The following is a 24,201-nucleotide window of genomic DNA, read 5'->3' as shown; positions in this document are numbered from 1 at the left end:
ATATATTTTGAAGATACATGTGACAAAATGTGCTCATGGACTACATGTGGAGTGTGAGGGAAAGAGATCCAGGGCTGAATAATTCTGGCATTAAGGGATTCTTTGTGTAAGACTTTATCAGGGTTGACCAGATATGTAGCCTGGATTCTGAGAATTGTGGAGGCTATTTTATGATGAGATTATGAAGTTGGCTGAAAAAATTGGAACAACTTTCAATAGATTCTTTTTGCAGGAATCATGCCATGAAAGATGGCATCCCAACATTTATACTGTTATCATTCCTGATACTTGGCTCCCAATTTTTTGTTGTTAATATTTTTAAAAATAGTATGTTTGTTTAAACGGATTTGAATTTAAGTTGTGAGGTCACTCACCCACATAAATTTCTTTAATAGTGTGGTTCCAATAATTGTGTGGGGTTTCTTTTGTAATTTTTTTAACAACCTTATATACATACTATTGAAAATAATAGTAATATTTATTTAATAATAGTAAAACTTGCCATTTATTGCACACTATCAGACAGTATTTTGGGTGATTCAAACATATCAACTCGTTAAATTCTCCAAACAGCTTTTTTTTAAAAGATTATATTTATTTATTCTTGGGAGATAGAGAGAGAGAGAGGCAGAGACATAGTCAGAGGGAGAAGCAGGCTCCACACAGGGAGCCTGATGTGGGATTCGATACTGGGTCTCCAGGATCATACCCTGGGCTGAAGGCAGGTGCTAAACCACTGAGCCACCTGGGCATCCCTCTGATCAGCTTTGAGAAATAGTATTATTATCATCCCTGTTTTAAACTGACACACAGAAAGGCTGTGACTTGCCCAGGATTACCAGCTAGCAAGTGGAAACACCAGGGTTTGAATGCAGAAACATCACTCTAGAGACCATGTTCTTAGCCATCACAATATACTACCTCTGGAAATACTTGTGTTATTCTCAAAGTGCCTTCTTTTTTTTTTAAATTTATTTTTTATTGGTGTTCAATTTACTAACATACAGAATAACCCCCAGTGCCCGTCACCCATTCACTCCCACCCCCTCCCCTCCTCCCCTTCCACCACCCCTAGTTCGTTTCCCAGAGTTAGCAGTCTTTACGTTCTGTCTCCCTTTCTGATATTTCCCACACATTTCTTCCCCCTTCCCTTATATTCCCTTTCACTATTATTTATATTCCCCAAATGAATGAGAACATATAATGTTTGTCCTTCTCTGACTGGCTTACTTCACTCAGCATAATACCCTCCAGTTCCATCCACGTTGAAGCAAATGGTGGGTATTTGTCATTTCTAATAGCTGAGTAATATTCCATTGTATACATAAACCACATCTTCTTTATCCATTCATCTTTCGTTGGACACCGAGGCTCCTTCCACAGTTTGGCTATCGTGGCCATTGCTGCTATAAACATCGGGGTGCAGGTGTCCCGGCGTTTCATTGCATTTGTATCTTTGGGGTAAATCCCCAACAGTGCAATTGCTGGGTCGTAGGGCAGGTATATTTTTAACTGTTTGAGGAACCTCCACACAGTTTTCCAAAGTGGCTGCACCAGTTCACATTCCCACCAACAGTGTATGAGGGTTCCCTTTTCTCCACATCCTCTCCAACATTTGTTGTTTCCTGCCTTGTTAATTTTCCCCATTCTCACTGGTGTGAGGTAGTATCTCATTGTGGTTTTGATTTGTATTTCCCTGATGGCCAGTGATGCAGAGCATTTTCTCATGTGCATGTTGGCCATGTCTATGTCTTCCTCTGTGAGATTTCTGTTCATGTCTTTTGCCCATTTCATGATTGGATTGTTTGTTTCTTTGGTGTTGAGTTTAATAAGCTCTTTATAGATCTTGGAAACTAGCCCTTTATCTGATATGTCATTTGCAAATATCTTCTCCCATTCTGTAGGTTGTCTTTGAGTTTTGTTGACTGTATCCTTTGCTGTGCAAAAGCTTCTTATCTTGATGAAGTCCCAATAGTTCATTTTTGCTTTTGTTTCTTTTGCCTTCGTGGATGTATCTGGCAAGAAGTTACTATGGCCGAGTTCAAAAAGGGTGTTGCCTGTGTTCTTCTCTAGGATTTTGATGGAATCTTGTCTCACATTTAGATCTTTCATCCATTTTGAGTTTATCTTTGTGTATGGTGAAAGAGAGTGGTCTAGTTTCATTCTTCTGCATGTGGATGTCCAATTTTCCCAGCACCATTTATTGAAGAGACTGTCTTTCTTCCAATGGATAGTCTTTCCTCCTTTATCGAATATTAGTTGACCATAAAGTTCAGGGTCCACTTCTGGGTTCTCTATTCTGTTCCACTGATCTATGTGTCTGTTTTTGTGCCAGTACCACACTGTCTTGATGACCACAGCTTTGTAGTACAACCTGAAATCTGGCATTGTGATGCCCCCAGATATGGTTTTCTTTTTTAAAATTCCCCTGGCTATTCGGGGTCTTTTCTGATTCCACACAAATCTTAAAATAATCTGTTCTAACTCTCTGAAGAAAGTCCATGGTATTTTGATAGGGATTGCATTAAACGTGTATATTGCCCTGGGTAACATTGACATTTTCACAATATTAATTCTGCCAATCCATGAGCATGGAATATTTTTCCATCTCTTTGTGTCTTCCTCAATTTCTTTCAGAAGTGTTCTATAGTTTTGAGGGTATAGATCCTTTACATCTTTGGTTAGGTTTATTCCTAGGTATCTTATGCTTTTGGGTGCAATTGTAAATGGGATTGACCCCAGCAAATAGATCCTACACCCAAGAGAAGAAGGGAGTTAATAAAGATTCAAGCAGAACTCAACGAAATCGAGACCAGAAGAACTGTGGAACAGATCAACAAAACCAGGAGTTGGTTCTTTGAAAGAATTAACAAGATAGATAAACCATTAGCCAGCCTTATTAAAAAGAAGAGAGAGAAGACTCAAATTAATAAAATCATGAATGAGAAAGGAGAGATCACTACCAACACCAAGGAAATACAAACGATTTTAAAAACATATTATGAACAGCTATACGCCAATAAATTAGGCAATCTAGAAGAAATGGACGCATTCCTGGAAAGCCACAAACTACCAAAACTGGAACAGGAAGAAATAGAAAACCTGAACAGGCCAATAATCAGGGAGGAAATTGAAGCAGTCATCAAAAACCTCCCAAGACACAAGAGTCCAGGGCCAGATGGCTTCCCAGGGGAATTTTATCAAACGTTTAAAGAAGAAACCATACCTATTCTCCTAAAGCTGTTTGGAAAGATAGAAAGAGATGGAGTACTTCCAAATTCGTTCTATGAGGCCAGCATCACCTTAATTCCAAAACCAGACAAAGACCCCACCAAAAAGGAGAATTATAGACCAATATCCCTGATGAACATGGATGCAAAAATTCTCAACAAGATACTGGCCAATAGGATCCAACAGTACATTAAAAAAATTATTCACCATGACCAAGTAGGATTTATCCCTGGGACACAAGGCTGGTTCAACACCCGTAAAACAATCAATGTGATTCATCATATCAGCAAGAGAAAAACCAAGAACCATATGATCCTCTCATTGGATGCAGAGAAAGCATTTGACAAAATACAGCATCCATTCCTGATCAAAACTCTTCAGAGTGTAGGGATAGAGGGAACATTCCTCGACATCTTAAAAGCCATCTATGAAAAGCCCACAGCAAATATCATTCTCAATGGGGAAGCACTGGGAGCCTTTCCCCTAAGATCAGGAATAAGACAGGGATGTCCACTCTCACCACTGCTGTTCAACATAGTACTGGAAGTCCTAGCCTCAGCAATCAGACAACAAAAAGACATTAAAGGCATTCAAATTGGCAAAGAAGAAGTCAAACTCTCCCTCTTCGCCGATGACATGATACTCTACATAGAAAACCCAAAAGTCTCCACCCCAAGATTGCTAGAACTCATACAGCAATTCGGTAGCGTGGCAGGATACAAAATCAATGCCCAGAAGTCAGTGGCATTTCTATACACTAACAATGAGACTGAAGAAAGAGAAATTAAGGAGTCAAAGTGCCTTCTTAAATTGCTGTAAGAATCTTGTAATATAGTAAAAGTAGGAAACACCATATCCACTTAGTTTTTTTCAGACAAAGAAATTAAAGCGCAGGAATATTTATACTTCTTTTCTAAGGGGATAAAATAAGAATCACAGAAACCTTCAACCCACATAAAAATAGGCAATAGCCATTTTGAAGATAACTGAGGAGTCATTTGGAATATCTCAGTGAGGTCAGGAACTGACAAGCTTACCCTTACACACTGAAAGATGGAGGTCAGAAGATGCCAGTCTTGGGGTTACTGGGAACCCTGCAGTGGTAATGGTGTCATGGTGCACTCATGTATTTGGGTGACATGGGTGAGCTCTGGGTCCTTTTCCATGCATAACTAACTTATCCATTTTGCCTTCTGGTTTTTACAGGTGAACCACAATTTCAAAATATTATCCATGGAGAACAGCACTGAGGTGAATGAGTTTATGCTCTTGGGGCTAACTGACAACCCAGAACTGCAAGTCCCTCTCTTTATAACATTCACTCTCATTTATTTCACTACTCTCATTGGAAATCTCGGAATTATCATGTTGATTCTGTTGGACTCTCGTCTCCATACTCCCATGTATATCTTCCTCAGTAACCTGTCTCTGGTGGACTGTGTTTACTCCTCGGCTGTTACTCCCAAGGTGATGGCTGGGCTTCTCACAGGGGATAAAGTCATCTCCTATGGTGGATGTGTTGCTCAGATGTTTTTCTTTGTGGCTTTTGCCAGTGTAGACTGTTTCCTGCTCGCTGTCATGGCTTATGATCGGCATGCAGCAGTATGTAAGCCCTTACATTATGCCACCACTATGACCACCAGCTTGTGTGCTCAGATGGCAGTAGGCTGCTATGTCTGGGGCTTTATTGAATCTTCCATCCACACTGGATTCACCTTTTGCCTCTCCTTCTGTCATTCCAATGTGGTCCATCACTTTTTCTGTGATATTCCCCCAATTATAGCTCTTTCCTGCTCTGATATCTACCTAAATGAGATTGTGCTCTTTATCTTAGCAGCTTTCAATGTCTGTTTTGCTCTTATAGTTATCTTGACCTCCTATCTGTTCATCTTCATTGCCATCCTGAGGATGCGCTCAGCTGAGGGAAGGAAGAAAGCCTTCTCCACCTGTGCCTCACACCTCACTGCTGTAACCATCTTCTATGGAACTGTCATGTTCATGTACTTACAACCTAGTTCTAGTCATTCTATGGACAATGACCAAATGGCATCTGTGTTCTATACCATAATAGTCCCCATGTTGAACCCTATTGTCTACAGTCTAAGGAATAAAGAGGTGAATAATGCTTTTAGGAAAGTCACCAAGAAGCTAAAGATTCTGTTTGGCCCATAGATCAATTAGAGAGATTATAAAAGCTGCATAGTTAACCAGCTATCTATTGTTGTGTAGCAAAATATCACAATGCCTAATGCAACAGTTCTCACAGTTCTGTGGTTGATGGGGTAGTTCCTTTGCTGCTTTCACACGGGCTCATTCATGAGGTTGTATATTTTCCGCACAGTCAGCTGGGCTGAAAGGTTCAAGATGGCCTTATTCACGTTTCTAACTGTTGATTCTGGTTAGTCTCTACATCTTTTTCACATGGTCTTCCATCCTCCAGAGGATGGACCAGATTTCTCACTTAGCATTTTCAATGTGAAAGTAAAACTGAAGGATTTCTTGAAGTCTAGACTCCTAAGTCACACAACATTTTTTCTATCACAAATACTAGCCAATGGAGTCAAAGGGCTGGCCCCAATGCAAGCATGAAGAAGGACCACATCTCTTGAGGAAAACAGCTGCAAAGAATTTGTGCCCATAGTTAATCTACCACAATTAGAAATGAGGTTAAACTGCTCATTTTATAAAGAAAGAAAGCCAAAGTATGGTGGGTTAAGTACAACAGCAATTTATTCTCAAACAGTGGAAGATAATGTAGCAAGGTGAAAATGAACTATCTGGACATGGTGTGTCTTGGTCATTCAGGGCCAGGTCCCCCTCATCTCTCTCTACCATCTCCTAGGGTGTTGAAAGTCTGTCCTCATCAAAACTATTCTCTCCGCAGGAAAGGAGGAAGAGATGAGTTGAAGGAAAGATAATTTCTTTACAAGAAAGTTATATAGTCATTGTCCACATGACTTCTGAGTACACTCCATTAACAAGGATTCAGTCATAAGCCCAAAAAAGACCTACAAAATCAATTTAAAGATTTAAACCCTATTTAAAAGGCAGTGTACTTAGTTGAAATCTCAATACCTGGAAGAAAAAAAGAATGTTCTTTGATGAAAACTTATATTCCACCACGCAACTTGTACCTGAAGCTGAAAGGCTACTTTAATCTCCAAAACTGGGTCTCCAGCTTGTTTATGTCCTAGTGGATCCTCTTTTCCTAGACCTTAGATTGCCTCTTTAAAAGCCCCTTTCTCAAACACACCATCTCAAATAGCTTATCCCTTATCTATTCTTTTCTTCATAGATTTAAATAAATCTCTGAAATTATATTTTATTTGTTTAATTGTCTGTTTTTTGTTTCTTCCAGATCATATGTGGTATTATATTCTTCCAAGTTGGCCAGATTGTTTTTAATGTATTTGAAATAATGAGATGATGTGATTTGCTGATACAGTGGATGTGGAGGGTAGGAAAAATGGTAGCCTTGCTGCCTAAGAAACTAGAAGGATAAGATGACTACTGCGTGAGATGTGGAAGGCATGGTAGTAGGAGGTATGGGTGAGGAGAAGCCATGAATTTCACCTGGAGCATAAGAAGCTTGAGATGCCTCTCCAACACCACCAGGAAAGGCTTAGCATTAAAATGGAGGTATAAATTTGGAGTTTACAGCAGGTAGATGATACTTGGCTATGGGAATGAGAACACAGGTAAGAGAATGTAGGCAGAGAGGAGTGAAGTATTTCAAGGACCAAGAGTTGGATTTTTCTCAATGAAAGATCAGACAGATGCATAGCCAGAGAAGGGGAGTGGTGTCCTGGAAACCAGTTGATGAGAAATTCATCAAGAGGGAATGCAAGTGCCAGAGCTGCTGGTAAGTTAAGCAATATCAAGACTAAGTACTGACAATAGGCCATAGTGATAGGAAGTTGGTAGATGACTTTGAGTGGTTTGGTTGGATGGTGGGGATACAAATCTCATTAAATGTATACTCTACAATCTAGTCCACGATTATTCTTTGCTTTACACAGTTTCTAAGATTTTCCCAATATGCATGATGGAGTAAATGTATGAGCAGCTAATGAGATAGGGCTTTGAGACTCTCACTTTGTGTACCTTCATAATAAAATTGAACTCATCTGAAAATCAAATAAAATACATAGTTATTGGGCAGCCCTGGTGCCTCAGCAGTTCAGTGCCACCTTCAGCCCAGGGCCTGATCCTGGAGACCCAGGATCGAGTCCCACGTCAGGCTTCCTGCATGGAGCCTGCTTCTCCTTCTGCCTGTATGTCTGCCTGCCTCTCTCTCTCTCTCTTTCTCTCTGTGTGTGTGTGTCTCATGAATAAATAAATAATAAAATCTTAAAAAGACACATAGTTATTAGCACACTGAAATAGTTTACATTTAATGTTATAAATCTTGCTTACATTTTCAGTGGATATTTAGAATCATTGGAGTTAGATGAGTAATCATTATTTATTAAAGAATTTTGCAAATTGAATCAAGAAACTTCTTATAGTCCCATATTTTGTCTTTTGATGATGTACTAAATAGAATTTATTTCATGTATTATTTTCCATTTAATGAGAAATTCCTAATAGAAAAGAGTTAAGATGGTTTGATGTAATCCACTTTATAGTGTAATTTCCAAAAATTTATTTGTCCAAAAGTGGGAAATTCAGATACTGAGTGAAAGAATATAGAAAAAACCAACCACATCGCATGAAATGCTCTAGAGTTCTTTTCTAAAGAATTATATAAGTGGAAAGGAGGTGGGCGGGGGGGGGGGTGTTGGGGTGACTGGGTGATGGGCACTGAGGGAGGCAGTTGGTGGGATGAGCACTGGGTGTTATACTAAATGTTGGCAAATTTAACTCCAATTAAAAAAAAAGACATGATATTGGAAAAACAAAACAAGGACGGATGCTCTTCTTCAGATAGCAATTAAATGGCTCATTGATTGAAAAAAAAAGAAATATATAATGGGCAATCTCTATAGTTATCAGTGATTTAAATATATTTATTGTTGGACTCAAACAATTAGTTTTTTTTCAAACAATTAATTTATTCATTAATTAACAAATGTTTTTTGAGGAATTAGTATGAAACAGGCCATAATTTAATTATTGGGAATGAAGTTGTTAGAAAAGAAGACAAAGCCACTCTTTGTGCAATGCAATGTGCATTCTAAGTAGATGGATAAATGAACAAACAAGCTAACAAGCAAGTAAACAGAAATAGTTGAGGAGTGATCAGGACTATGAAGAGTAAAGCAAGTTGGAAACTTGGGGGGTGATGTGACTATGATACAATAACATTTAAGTAAAGATCTGAGGGAAGTGAGGGAGCTTTCTGTGCACTGGCAGCAGCAAGTACAAAGATCCTGAGGCAGGGAGATGAGATTGTCTAGGAACAGCAGGGGACTCAGTGTGAGCGACATGGAGGGAGGGAGTAGGAGAGTGGGAAGGACATGTTGTAGCTCATCTGAAACTAAAGAGTCCCTAAGGAGCACTAGAGCACTAGCCATCTTATAGTATTTATAGGGAGAAAAAATAAATAATATGATCATTACTTAGTGCATTTATCTTACACAGCTGAAGAGTTGGTAGTCTTTCTGTTTTATTATCAATCAATACCCTTTCTTCTCACTTTAAAAAATTATTACATGATTGTACTTTTGTACCAAATGACTCACTGAAGACATCGATATTAACTCCTTTAAGATGTTATATAGCTCGGAGAAAATATGCCAAGAAAAAATATATATCTTGATTTAAAAGTTTTTCTTTCATGTTTATCTTCATTTTTGGACACTTAGAATTTTTTTTGCTAGATAAATAAAAAATGTTAGACATTAATTTATATTCTGATCCACCATTATTTTAACTTTTTAAATTAAAACTAGCCATACTCCACCTACTTCCTTTAGTAGATTTCCCACTTTTGTGTGTATGTGCACATATGGAGTCCTTGCATGTACTCGTCTTTATGAGTTTGAGCCCTGTTTTACAAATATACTTGCATTGGCACACAGTAGAGAAAATGTGATCATGTGAATAAGTCACACATAATTAATAAGGTTCATGATAAACATGATTAATAAATATTTAAGGTTCTCATGGCTATTCTCATCCAAATGTTACACAATTGGACATGCTAGCTTCTTTTTTAATGACAGTTTTGAAGAAGGAAGTATCATATCAGTAATTTATTTTTTAAAAATTTTATTTATTTATTTGATAGAGAGAAATAGAACATAAGCAGAGGGAGTGGCAGACAGAGGGGGAGAGAGAAGCAGACTCCTGCTGAATGAGAAGCCCAATGCAGGGCTCCATGCCAGGACCCTGGGATCATCACCTGAGCTGAAGGCAGATGTTTAACTAACTAAGCCACCCAAGTACCCCCTCATGTCAGTAATTTAAATGCACTGTGAGCTGTAAACTGTGAGTTAGTGCATAGAGAAGATCTGACAGAGATGAAACTAGGTCACTGAGAATCCTACAATCCTGAGAGGTGAAGTTTAGAGATGATTTTTACCTCCTCAACAACTTTCTTGAAAGCATTCTTGACCTCTTTGTTCCTCAGGCTATAGACCAGCGGGTTCAGCATGAGGATGATCATAGGATAGAACACAGATGCGATTTTGTCTGTGTCCATAGAGTGGCTGGAGGTGGGCTGTATGTACATGAAGATGACTGCCCTATAGAAGATGGACACTGAAGTGAGGTGAGAGGCACAGGTGGATACAGTCCTCAACTGAGAGCATCTCCAGGATGGTGATAAATATGAGCAAGTAGGAAATCAAGATAACTAGGAGAGCAAGAAAGATGTTAAAGATTGCTACAAAGACAAGAACCAGCTCACTGACATGTCTATCAGAATGAGAGAGAGAGCCATACTGCAGGAATAGCTCAGAAAGTGATGGATAGGAGAGAGGACTTACAGAAGGGAAATGGAATGTGTCTCCTACATCAAAAGAATCAATCAGAAAACTACAGACATAGCAACCTATTGATCAGACAAGCACACACACCTGTTTCCATGGCGGTGGTGCAATGGTGTTTACACACTGCTGTGTAGCAGTCATAGACCATTGAGGCTAAAAGGTAACTTTCCACAGTGGCAAAGATTCCAAAAAGGAACATCTGACAACACATGCATTGTAGAGATGACCTTATCTCCCATAAGGAGCTGAGCTATGACCTTAGGAGTGACTGTTGAGGAGTAACAGAAGATACCCACCATTTGCTTCAACGTGGATGGAACTGGAGGGTATTATGCTGAGTGAAGTAAGTCAGTCGGAGAAGGACAAACATTATATGTTCTCATTCATTTGGGGAATATAAATAATAGTGAAAGGGAATATAAGGGAAGGGAGAAGAAATGTGTGGGAAATATCAGAAAGGGAGACAGAATGTAAAGACTGCTAACTCTGGGAAACGAACTAGGGGTGGTAGAAGGGGAGGAGGGCGGGGGGTGGGAGTGAATGGGTGACGGGCACTGGGGGTTATTCTGTATGTTAGTAAATTGAACACCAATAAAAAATTAAAAAAAAAAAAAAGATCACCAGAGACCGATTATTGAGGAAAAGACATGGGAGTGTGGAAATGAGATTCCAGCAAGATCTATATGATAATTCCCAGTTCCCAATAAGAGTGACAAAGTAAATGAAGATGAACATTATAAAGAGAGGAATTTGCAGCTCTGGGGCATTGGTTAGTCCCAGCAGGATGAAATCAGTCACCTTTGTATTTATTCTTCATGCATGTGAATTTGAGAATCATGAGATTCTCGGTGGCGACAAGAAGGAGGAGAACAAAATGATCAATAAAGGAAAGTTCCATAAGCATTATTTTATTATTGCCATAATTTATTTTTGAATATTCTCCATGTCTAAGCATGGGAATGACAATGCAATTTAGCGATAACCTGTCTATACCTTTTGTAGAGGAAGGTCCATCACAGATCATCTTCCCAGCTTCTACTTTTTGTATATGAGTAAACCGAGTCACAGGAAGGGATAATGAACTGTCCAAGATTGGATTGAATGCCTAGAATGGGTTGACTCCTAAATCAGGTCTTTTGAGTCCACTACTAACTTTCACTTCGATATGTTCATGTGTATTTATTCAACCCTTTCATTATCCCTATTAGATTGATTAATTATTATACCCATATATATAATAGGTAACTTGGAAACAAATAAACTGAGTATTCAAGTTCACATGGTTATTGACAGAGCCAGGCTTTAGACACATTCAGAATGGTTCCCAAACTTAATGTAATCAATGATTTTTTTTAAAAAAAATTTTTATTGGAGTTCAATATTCCAACATATAGCATAACACCCGGTGCTCATCCCATTAAGTGTCCCCCTCAGTGCCCGTCACCCAGTCACCCCCACCCCTGCCCACCTCCCTTTCCACCATCCCTTGCTTGTCTCCCAGAGTCAGGAGTCTCTCATGTTCTGTCTCCCTTTCTGATATTTCCCCCTCATTTTTTCTCCTTTCCCCTTTATTCCCTTTCACTATTTTTTATATTCCCCAAATGAATGAGACCATATAATGTTTGTCCTTCTCCGATTGACTTATTTCACTCAGCATAATACCCTCTAGTTCCATCCACATTGAAGCAAATGATGGGCATTTGTCGTTTCTAATGGCTGAGTAATATTCCATTGTATGCATATACCACATCTTCTTTATCCATTCATGTTTTGATGGACACCGAGGCTCCTTCCACAGTTTGGCTATTGTGGCCATTGCTGCTATAAACATCGGGGTGCAGGTGTCCCGGCGTTTCATTGCATCTGTATCTTTGGGGTAAATCCCCAACAGTGCAATTGCTGGGTCATAGGGCAGGTCTATTTTTAACTCTTTGAGGAACCTCCACACAGTTTTCCAGAGTGGCGGTACCAGTGCACATTCCCACCAACAGCACAAGAGAGTTCCCCTTTCTCCACATCCTCTCCAACATTTGTGGTTTCCCGCCTTGTTAATTTTCCCCATTCTCACTGGTGTAAGGTGGTATCTCATTGTGGTTTTGATTTGTATTTCCCTGATGGCAAGTGATGCAGAGCATTTTCTCATGTGTTTGTTCGCCATGTCTATGTCTTCGTCTGTGAGATTTCTGTTCATGTCTTTTGCCCATTTCATGATTGGATTGTTTGTTTCTTTGGTGTTGAGTTTAATAAGTTCTTTATAGATCTTGGATATTAGCCCTTTATCTGATACGTCATTTGCAAGTATCTTCTCCCCCCATTCTGTAGGTTGTCTTTTAGTTTTGTTGACTGTTTCTTTTGCTGTGTAGAAGATTCTTATCTTGATGAAGTCCCAATAGTTCATTTTTGCTTTTGTTTCTCTTGCCTTCATGGATGTATCTTGCAAGGAGTTACTGTGGCCAAGTTCAAAAAGGATGTTGCCTGTGTTCTTCTCTAGGATTTTGATGGAATCTTGTCTCACATTTAGATCTTTCATCCATTTTGAGTTTATCTTTGTGTATGGTGTAAGAGAATGGTCCAGTTTCATTCTTCTGCATGTGGATGTCCAATTTTCCCAGCACTATTTATTGAAAAGACTTTTTTTCCAGTAGATAGTCTTTCCTCCTTTGTTGAATATTAGTTGACCATAAAGTTGAGGGTCCACTTCTGGATTCTCTATTCAGTTCCATTGATCTATGTGTCTGCTTTTCATCAATGATTTTGAATTGATTTTAATCCTATTTGATTTACAGTTAATCATGTATCCATTCTTCCAAGTTCAATGCTTGGGGTAGCACAGTACAGCAATCCACAAGTATATGTGTATGTGCACAGTGAGATAAATGAAACATTAGAGATAGAAACAGTCAACAAAAGCTGAAGAATACAGAATTGGGTGCAAAAATATTGGGGTCTAGGCTAATGTGAATGTGCATTCACACAGAACTCCTATTTATCACCCAGGAGATATTGTCTTAAACTAAGTTTCTTGAGCTTCACTTTATCCATCAGTAAAATGAAGGTGATATTGGAACATACCTCCATGTTCCTGTAGCGTTAAGTGAAGTAATCATGACAAACAGTTCACACAATGTGGGTGTTCAGCATTATTCTGACGAGTTCTATGTGTAATATTATAATTAGGATGGAGCAATCATGTCTGTTGGTATAGGAAGGTTGGTGGCAACATGCAGAGCTTCGAGGTGTGAATGAGTTTTGATGTCTGGTAGCTTTGCTCTGTGATTTGCATTTTATCACCTCACTAAGTCCATCCGGATCTTTTGTTTTTTTCCAGTATGTCTTACTCTGTCTTACATCTCTTGTGTTGGTGGCTTTGTTATCCATTCTGTGTGAGAACTCTCACTAGACCTCTTTTGCTTAATTTCTTCCATTTGACTCACATTTTAGCTTGGGTTGAAAGACTCATACTTACTCTTAGACACATTCTTACTGTCATTACTATCAATTAGCTGGATCATAAATATGGAAGGTCTGTGGGATTGACTCTAGTCTGTAGATTGTTTTTGAGCAAGCACAATGCTTTAAATCTTTTTATTTTTATTTACAGTCTTCAGAGGGATATCTATTTTCTAGTAAGTACTATTGCTACCACCTTCCTTCTGGCTCCCCAATACATCACATGTCTGGAATTTACAGTATTTGCATTTGTGAACTCATCATTCAATAATAGCATAAGCTATAATTTCTTGGTTAGCATTTGCTATGTTTTATAATAACTGGAATGTTCTTATTGGGCTCACATGGATAATCTGGTATAATATTGCCATCTCAAAATCCTTAACTTAATAATACACACAATATCTTCTACCATATAAAAGAATATAATCACAAATTCCAATACTGAGAAGCATTGTTCTAACTGCCACAATAGGGATGTAAAGAATGTATAATAGGTAAGTTATCTAAAGAGTTAGAGATTGTTGAAGCTAAGATACCTTCACAAATATCATGACCAGCTTTCTGGTTCTGTGTAATAATCAATGGAAGAACAGAAAGAAGTATTAACTTCCCCAAGGTCACACATCTGGAATAAATCCATTCCCAAATCAGATTCCCAGAGGATAGAACCATAATATGGTGTTTATGTTATCATTTATCTCATATATAGATAGAAACCAGAAAAGACAGATGACAAATAAGAAGGCAGATAGACATCACAGACAGAAAGACAGAAGATGGATAGATAATAAATGGAAGGAGAGATGAAAAGATGGATGGATGATAGATATCAGATAAAGGAAGAGAGAGTATGTACACACACATGCACACATATACACACATACACACACAAATCCCATTCAAAGGTTAAGGAAATTGAGAATTCATCAAGTTGTATGCTTTCCTCATATAGCACATCCAGCATGAGATTCAGATTCAGACCCATGTCTAACTTATTTCAATGCCTGTGGCTTCAATCATTGCCCTTGTAAGATTTTCCAGATGAGCAAGTAATGAAAGAGTAGGCTGTGGGAGAATGATAGTGAAAATGGAGTAAAGATATTGGTGGTTTCATGAAGATCCTTCTGGAGTCTAAAGAAATATCACTTCACCCTGTTTGGCTAGGTGTGCCTTCAAGAGCAAGTCAACACATAGTAAACAGGATGAATTTACCACCTGCTCAATAAGAGTATCATCTATCATAGGCAGTGTAAACCCTGACAGTTGGTTTTTCTTTCTTTGTAATGCAAGTGCCTGAATTAGGCTTTGGCTATTGAGGCATCTGCTTCAAAGACAACAATATCAATAAGCACTTTGACAGCCACTGGATAAAGAGCCAGGCTTCATGCCTTTCCTGGCTCCTTGTTTCAGAGCTCATGATTGATTTAGATAATCTGCCATTTGAAATTGGAAAAATAATTGTATGTTTCTCTTCCCATGCTTTAAATTTACTCTTTTATATTTTAAATTCACCACTGAAGAGAGATCCCAAGTCCCTATGCTTGACCTCAATAAAAGCAGAACCCAGACCAGCTTTCTTGCTGCATGGCCCTAGGTGTGCCATATGATTTCCAGGACCTCTGAGTACTAACCTTGTCTCTTTCAAAGTTTCCTGATGTTTATTGCTGAGGATCTCTTGCAAAAAATATAAGAACCACAAGGGTCCATCCAGCCACAACATTGGTTGTCAATAGACTCAGACCAGCACAAAACAATAGGTTTTTGCTATCCTCCAAAGGAAAGCAGCATAAAAGGTCATAAAAACCATACTATTCTCTGCTGATTAAAATATTTTGCACTTGAATCCTATACTTAAGCCAGTGTTTTGGGAAAAGTGTCCAACTAGATATGAGCTCAAAAACTCATGTAGAAGAGGTAGCTGCCTTGCCGCTTCTGCATCAATTACATTTTTCACTAAAAGTGTTTATTGAGTCCAGAAGCTTATCATTTTCTTGAAAGGAAAGAAAATAAAATACTGAGCTGTAAGTATGAAATCAGAAATTCAGACCTACAAGATATATAAATAATTTTGGAACATATCTCAGGTATTGGTCAAAATATTCCAAGGTACTGAGACGTGGAGAGATGAAGGATTATGAACATGGAGCTAGGAAGCCTAGGTTCAAGTCTTGCATCTACCATGGATTTGTGTGTGTGTGTGTATTTAGAAGAGTCATTTACCTTACACTGAGCTCAGTTTCCTTATTTGTGGTATAGAAATAATAAATTACTTCTCCCATGATTTCACAGAATTTTTGTCTGTGAAAATGTGAAATGGGGATGGGTCCATAAAAATCGTAGTAAGGGTTATTCTTTCAACAGAATTCAATATATTATTATCTTAGGGTGTTTCCCCTGGCTGAGGTTTCATAGTCACTGCCATCATTCAGTCTGGGAAAAGACTGGTGTGTGTACTAGAAAGAATTAGCATTCATTTAGATAAATGGTGACCGAAGGGATATACTCAGAGTCTGGTCCTTTAAAATATTGTCAGGTAGAGTCATGATATGATTTCAGATCCTAATGAATGGGAACCAGGAGGAAATTTATAGGCATGAAATACCTAGGGGACAGCCCCTATGAGGGCAATCACTTCTATCTAGGGAAGAAGCAATTAAACTGGATACAGGGATATATTTTCTTCCTTTGACTAGCACACAGATGCATTTGTAGTTATTTTTTTCTTCTCTCAGTTTTATTGATATTTAGTACATGACCAATGGGTTTATTACATTTACATTTTTGTATTATTTATACTTATAATCTAAACACTTATTTTGTATTCTGACTGCTGTGATTTTATTCATTTCCTTTTTCTCCTTTCCATTATTTTACTTGTTAAAGTTAAATTTTAGGCTACTGGATTTTTAGAGATCGATAAATAAAATTCTTGTTTTTCCCTTTTGTGCTTACAACAAACAGACAATATGACACATAGGACAGAAATATGGAGAATAAAAATACTTATTACTAATAACTTAATTTAAAAATTTGATTCTGATCTGTTGGCAGATAGACTTCTTTTCTGTCCTAAATGCTCTTTTGTAGCAGATGTTATTGGTGCTCTATCCATATCCCTTTGGCACTCTTTGTCTATGTTCAGTCCAATGCTTTTTATGAAAAAAGTCTGTATCTGTTAGACTAAAGGCTTATTTTACTGTAAGGGCATGCTCAGCTCATTGTGGAACACTTAATTTTTCTGGTGTCAATGATCAATAAGTGACAAATAGAAACAGAGTGATAAATACTTGATTCATTATCTTTCAGATGATATAGGTCTGAGGCATGTTGTTTACAGTCTTCCAGTGGTTTCTAGTAGATCAAGTCCCTTCCACAGGTATCACCTATTGACTAATATAACTCTGTATTGGCATCCTTCCCTGACTCACTTTCCCACTACTTTATCAGTGCTTTCTGTCCATTAAGTCCCAAATAAGCTACTTGAACTCAAATCACTGACTGTGGATCTGCTTCTGGGGAACCTAACTTCATATGCAGCCCAACATTATAGGTAGTTCCTTAGCAATGCTATCTCATTGTCTTTATCATACAAATAGAGCATGACAGAAAGAAGTATCTTCCTGAAGTTAAACTAGTCCAAAAGAGAAAGATAAAGGAACAAAACATGCTCTATTCCACGTTACAAATTTCTTTTTTTTTGTTCCAAATTTCTTAAGACAAATTTCATCTCTTCCTTCTCCTGAAACATTTTCAGTATACTGATTTCCGATTTTTGTATATATGCTAATGTCTGATTTTGCCATTAAACTCAAATGGTAAAAAAAAAAAAAAAAAAAAAAAAAAAAAAAAACTCAAATGGTAGTTCATCTAGGTATAAAAACCTAGACTGATATTTTTTCCCTCAGCTTTTTGCTTTTTGTTTTGTTTTGTTTTTTTCCCTCAGCCTTTTGAAGTTATCAGTCCACTGTCTACTAACTTCTTTTTCTTTCCTTTTTTAACCTCTTTTTCTTTAATCTCTTTTTGTCTGCTAACTTCTAATTCTTCCTGATGAGAAGATTGATATCAAGATTATTACTACTTTTTACATTTCTCTCTCCATCATCTGAAATGTTTGTCCTTGTCCACATTTTTCTGCAGAATAAAAGAATCAACAAAATGAAAAGGGAACCTACAGAATGGGACAAAATATTTGCAAACCACATATCTGATTATTTCATATGTCGATATATGAAGAACTCACACAACATGGTAGGAAGAAAACCAATTATCAATAAAAATGGGTAAAGGACCTAAGTGATATTTTCCCAGAGATATTAGAAAAATGGGTTACATGAAAATGTGGTCAACACAACTAATCATCAGGAACCAGAAATCTAAGAATACAAGTGTCTCTCTCAAACTTATAAAGAGCACTAATGAAAACCCCACAGATAATATCATACTTGAATGTGAAAGAGTGAAATCCTTCCCTGTAAGACCACATACTAGACAAGTGTGCCTGCTTTCACCACTTTTATTCAAAGAAAGTTCTATTTAGAGTAATTACACAAGCAAGTGAGAATTACAAGGCATATAAATGGAAAGAAAGAAGAAAAATCATATGATTTTCAGATGATATCATCTTATATAGAGAAGATCCTAAAGAATGTACAAGAACCTGTTAGCTAATAAACTTATTCACCAATCAAAAATAAGTTGTGCTTGCATAAACTAGCAATAAACAATTCTAGAGAAAATTAAGGAAAAAATTCCACTTATAACAGTATCCTATGTTAAATACAGAATAAATTTAACCAAGGGGTGAAAGGGCTGTACACTGAAACTACAAAATAAATTGCTGAAATTCAAGGTGGCCTAAATAAATGGAAAGACATTCTGTGTTCATGGATTGGGAGTTATGCTATTGTTTACTGGCAGTATTTTGCAAAATGATATACAAGATTAATACAATTCCTATCATATTTCTATTATAGAAATAGAAAACCTACTACTAAAATTCAAATAGAATTCAAGGGACCATCAATAGCCAAACAATATTGAGAAGGAAAAACAAAGTAGGAGGACTCACATTTCTTGATTTCAAAATGTAATACAAACCTGAAATAATCAAAGCAATTTGATATTGCCTTAAGGATAGAGACATAAATCAATTGAATTCAATTGAGAGGAGACATAAACCCATATATCTATTGCTAATTGATTTTTGACAAAAGGTGCCAAGTCCACATAATGGGAAAAGAAGTAATCAACAAATGGTGTTGGGATAACTAGATACCCAAATGCAAAAGAATGAAGTTAGACTCCTTCCTCACATCACATATAAAAACGAACTCAAAATGGCTGATGACTGAAATATGAGAGCTAAAAACATAAAACCATCATAAAACGTGGGGAAAAGTCCAGACCTGGGATCTGACAATGGTCTGTCATGGATTACACCAAACACAACCAACAAATGAAAAAAAAGAGATAAATTGCACTTCAAACCTTTGTATATCAGAGTACATCTTCAAGAAAGTGAAAAGGAAACCTACAAAATGGGAGAAAATATTAGCAAATCACATTTATGATAAGGGCATAATAGGGAGAATATATAAAGAACACAAAACAAAAAACTCCCAACAGCTCAGTTGAAAAATGGGCAAAGTTCTTGAACAGATGTTTTTCTGAAGATTTACTAAAAACCAGTAAGCACATGGAAGTATGGTCAAAATCATTAGGCATTTGGGAAAAATAAATCAAAACCATGGATACCATTTCACATATATTAGGATGGCTATTATAAAAGAAAATGGAACTAACAAGTTGTAGCAAGAATGTGGAAAAATTGGAACCCTTGTACATTACTGGTGGCAATGTAAAATTGAACAGGTGCTATTGAAAACAGTTTGATGGTCTTCAAAAGTTAAACATGTAATTACCATTAGAACCAGCCATTCTGTTCCTAGTAATATCACCAAAGAATGAAAACAGGTCCTCAAACAATACTTGCATGAATACAAATAGATATACTGCATTATTAACAATTGCCAATAGGTGAAAAATATCCAAATGCCAATAAATTGAGAATGAATGAAAATATGTAGTACATATATACAATGGAATATAGGAAGAGAAACGTGGATGGAACTGGAAGGTATTATGCTGAGTGAAATAAATCAATCGGAGAAGGACAAACATTATATGGTCTCATTCATTTGGGGAATATAAATAATAGTGAAAGGGAATAGAAGGGAAGGGAGAAGAAATGGATAGGAAATATCAGAAAGGGAGACAGAACATGAAGACTCCTAACTCTGGGAAATGAACTAGGGGTGATGGAAGGGGAGGAGGGCGGGGGGTGGGGATGAATGGGTGATGGGCACTGAGGGGGGCACTTGACGGGATGAGCATTGGGTGTTATTCTGTATGTTGGCAAATTGAACACCAATAAAAAATATTATTTAAATAAAGGAAGAGAAACTAATGTGACCACAAAGGCAGAGATTGACTGATGGGAATAAAACCAGGAATGCTGGAAGCCACCTGAGATGAGATCTACATGGGACAGAGTACCCCCTGGACATGTTGAAGATTGATACTTTTGTTCCTTCCCAGTGAAACTGGCTTCCAACAACTGGCCTCCAGAACTGTGAGAAAATAAACATGTGTTGTTTGAAGGCCCTGGAGTGTGCTGTTATAGCAGCCATAGGAAACTGCTATAAAATCTTTATGATCTTGTGTTCAACTGTGAGTTCTCAATTTAATGTGTTACTGCAGCATAACCTAGTGTTTTTTTTTTTTTTTTTACAAACAGACGAGTTTTTCTCGTGGGTTCCTCATATCATGCAGCTATTCATCACTTAAAATCTTTTACTGAGCTTCAGCTCTGCTCTAGGCCTGAGTCTTTGTTAGTCATCAGCCTAGAAATTGTGCCAGGATGCTTAGCCCTTTCATTTTAATGGGGAAAATCAAACAAAAGGAGTAAACATACAAAATGAATATATGATATTTTGATCAGTATTATGAAGGAAAAGATGTTACAGATCAATATTTGTGGGATTTTTTCTGTTTAAGTTTGTTCCTACACAGGATTACATTTCATTAGATACTCTTGAGTTCTGTGGAATAGACATTAGTCTAGATTCTGAGAATACATACCTAAATAAGATAACATCTTTGGTCTCAACAGCTTGTAATTCAGTACTACAGTTAAACTTATAAAAACAAACCAATATAACTCATAGCTGTTGACTGTAACTCCCAAATGGCAGAAGTACAGCCATAAATATTTTTCTTGCTTGCATATTGTTTCATTAGTTGTTCTGTGGGAGCTTCTTCAGAGATTCAGCTGACCCTCAGGTTCTTTCCATTTAGTAGTTTTGTCATTTCCTATGGTCTGTATCCTCTCTACCCAGCTGGTGACAAAAAAAAAGAATGAATGGCACATCACACAAGGAATTTCATGGTGCAGACGTGGAAGTGGCATGTATGACCTGTACTCACAACTATGGACAAGAACACAGCATATGGTCACAGTTAACTACATGATAGGCAGACAAATAGAGTCTATGGATTTTTCCAGGAGTAAACATAGTCTGGAAAATAACTAATCAGTCTTTTCCATTGTAATGCTTATGATCATCAAATATCCATCTTAATCTTCCTCCCATAAAGAATTTTATTATCTACCTCCACCAAAGAGACAATCCAAATCTGAACTAATCATTTTAGAAGTACAATGTCCAGGCTACTGTACAGGTTAAATGGATTTCTTCACCCAGTCCATGTGTGGCTCCTTGTTGCCTAGCAATTTATGCACTAAAAATAAAACATCATTTGTTTCACATTCATAACCAATAAATAATGTTGGGCCTTAGTAAAGATAATTGGGGTAAAAGAGCCACCATTCAGAACAGACAACTATGGAAGACATAAGATTTCAGGTTAGAAATCTTATGGAATCAACATTACCAAGGCCCCTCAATCCTGGTGATGGGAATTATTTCTTTATGAGACCCTGATTTTTCTTTTTGAGGAAAGCTTCATCATCCACTGTTTTCTTTAATAGCTTGTCCAATCTCTTAAATGTTTTTTTTTCCTTACCATTACTGAAGTAAATCATGGGGAAAAAAAACTATGTCTAACACAATAGTAACAAAGCTTTATTCATAAAATGCTTTGATTAAAAATTATCAAATTTTTTTGCATTTTGGATACTTGGATCTGCTACAAAATTAAATACATAAATGACATTTGATTGAGTTTTATGTTTTAATAACCTATTTGGCCATGAACATTGAGTTATCGCATGGAGTAAATATAAGTGGGATGAAATAACTTTTGGTGGTTCTAGATCACTAAACAACTATACCTAGAGAATATTTTACCTTTTCAACCACCTTCTTGAAAGCATTCTTGATCTCTTTGTTCCTCAAGCTGTACACCACTTGGTTCAGCATGGGGGTGACCATAGTATAGAACACAGATGCGATTTTGTCTGTGTCCATGGAATGATGAGAACTTGGCTGTAAGTACATGACGATGACTGTCCCATAAAATAAGGAAACTGTGACAAGGTGAGAAGCACAGGTAGATAAAGACTTCTGGTATCCCTCACCTGATTGTATCTTCAAAACAGTGATAAATATGAACACGTAGGAAATCAAGATAAAAAGTGCAGAAAAGATATTAAAGCTTGAAATAACAAGAATCAGCTTGTTAATATCTCTATCTGAGCAAGTTAGAGTCATAGCTGCTGGGATATCACAGAAAAAGTGATGGACTACCTTGAACATACAGAAAGAGAAATAGAACGTGTCTCCAATGTCAATAACAGGAGTTAGAAAGGCAAAGGCATAAGAGTCTATGGCCAGATGAGCACACACACTGTCGCCATGGTGGTGGTGTAATGCAAGGCCATTACAGCTGCATAGAGGTCATAGGCCATTGAAGCTAAGAGGTAACTTTCCACTGCCACAAAGAGTACAAAAAAGAACATCTGGGCAGCACATGCACTGCAGGAGATGACCTGGTCTCCTATAAGTAATCCAGCCATTACCTTGGGAGTGATTGTGGAGGAGTAACGAAAGTCCACTGGAGACAGGTTACTGAGGAAGAGGTACATGGGAATATACAGAAGGGAGTCCAGCAGGATCAGCATGGTCATCCCCAGGTTCCCAACCACAATGATGAGGTACATGAGGGTAAACATTAGAAAGAGAGGACCCGAGGATCCCTGGGTGGCGCAGTGGTTTAGCGCCTGCCTTTGGCCCAGGGCACGATCCTGGAGACCCGGGATCGAATCCCATGTCAGGCTCCCGGTGCATGGAGCCTGCTACTCCCTCTGCCTATGTCTCTGCCTCTCTCTCTCTCTCTCTCTCTCTGTATGACTATCATAAAAAAAAAGAGAGAGAGAGAGGACCCTGCAGTTCTTGGGCATTGGTTAGTCCCAGCAGGTGAATTCTTTCACCTCTGTGTTATTTTTCATGAATGTGATTTGCACATCACAAGATGCTCTGTGGCAAAGAAAAGGAACAACACTGATGAACAGAAACCAATGGCACAGAAATTGAAATGTACAAGCATTATTTTATTAGAGTAATAACTTGTTCTTCAAAATTCTCCATTTCTAAAGCATATCATGGCAACACAATTTAGTGACAACTTATCTCTAGAGTAATAAGCTTTTGGGTAGGAAGTGTCCTTATAGATAATCTTCCCAACTTCTAGATTTTATATATGAGTAAACCGAGTTGCAGGAAAGGCTAACAAGTTCTGCAAGTTCACATGCCTAGAATGAATCCATATCCTATATCATATATTTTAAGTCTTATACTTCTATAGCACTCATATGCCAGGTACTCTATATGTATATATTCATTTAGTCCTCTCGTCAATCCTGTTAGATTGATTAGTTGTTCCTCTCATACATGTATATCTAGCACTTTGGCAACTGAGAGATCAAGTAATTTATTTAAGGTTAGTTAGATATTAATGGACAAAGCCAAGCTTTAGACCCAATCAGAATGGTTCCCAATCTAAGTGTTGTTAATTAATTTGATTGATTCTAATTTCATTCAATTTACACTTACTTGTCTCTATTGTACTGAACTTAATGCATGGAGTAGCATAGTTACATAATTTACAAATAAACACATAGTAGATGCAGTGGACTAACAGTGGACTAAGTGCAGCATTAGAGGCATATGCAATCAAACAAATCCAATTCTGAACAGAAGGTATAGCATTGGGTATAAAGGCTTGGACTCTGAGAAGCATGTGTATGCAATCACATATCACCCCTACCACTTACAACTGGGAGATGTTGGTCCTAACTTCTCTAAGTCTCTATCCACCAGCATGCAAAATGTAAGTGTTGTTGTAACCTACCTCAAGGCATTATTGTAAGAATTTAAAAAAATAATTTATAAAAAGAGCACAATGAGGATGCCAAGCACAATCTTGAAGAGTACTAGCTGTAATATTATTAGCATAGAACAATGGTCTCTCTGTCGGTTTAGGAAAGTCAGGTGGCAGTAAGGGGATGGGTTTTAAGTCTCATGTCCTTAACCTTTGATTCACCTCTTTGTACATGCTATCT

General features: G+C 37.5%; 1 protein-coding gene and 2 pseudogenes across 1 annotated transcript; 1 reads left to right on the top strand and 2 right to left on the bottom strand.

Annotated features, from left to right (window-relative positions):
- The first annotated feature begins 4,461 nt into the window (after positions 1–4,461).
- LOC144293403 (olfactory receptor 5B12-like) lies at positions 4,462–5,403 on the top strand. The gene has a single exon (XM_077864490.1). It carries the CDS (start codon positions 4,465–4,467, stop codon positions 5,401–5,403), a length of 939 nt encoding a protein of 312 aa, XP_077720616.1. The 5' UTR covers positions 4,462–4,464.
- Positions 5,404–9,718: 4,315 nt separating this feature from the next.
- On the bottom strand, positions 9,719–10,465 carry LOC144293180 (olfactory receptor 5B3-like; annotated as a pseudogene).
- Positions 10,466–21,958: 11,493 nt separating this feature from the next.
- On the bottom strand, positions 21,959–23,088 carry LOC144293402 (olfactory receptor 5B17-like; annotated as a pseudogene).
- Positions 23,089–24,201: the final 1,113 nt, after the last annotated feature.

This window comes from Canis aureus, chromosome 21, assembly GCF_053574225.1.
Source record: "Canis aureus isolate CA01 chromosome 21, VMU_Caureus_v.1.0, whole genome shotgun sequence".
Taxonomy (NCBI): Eukaryota; Metazoa; Chordata; class Mammalia; order Carnivora; family Canidae; genus Canis; species Canis aureus.
Note: the sequence above shows the minus strand (reverse complement) of the source record. Positions and strands in the feature narration are given on the sequence as shown.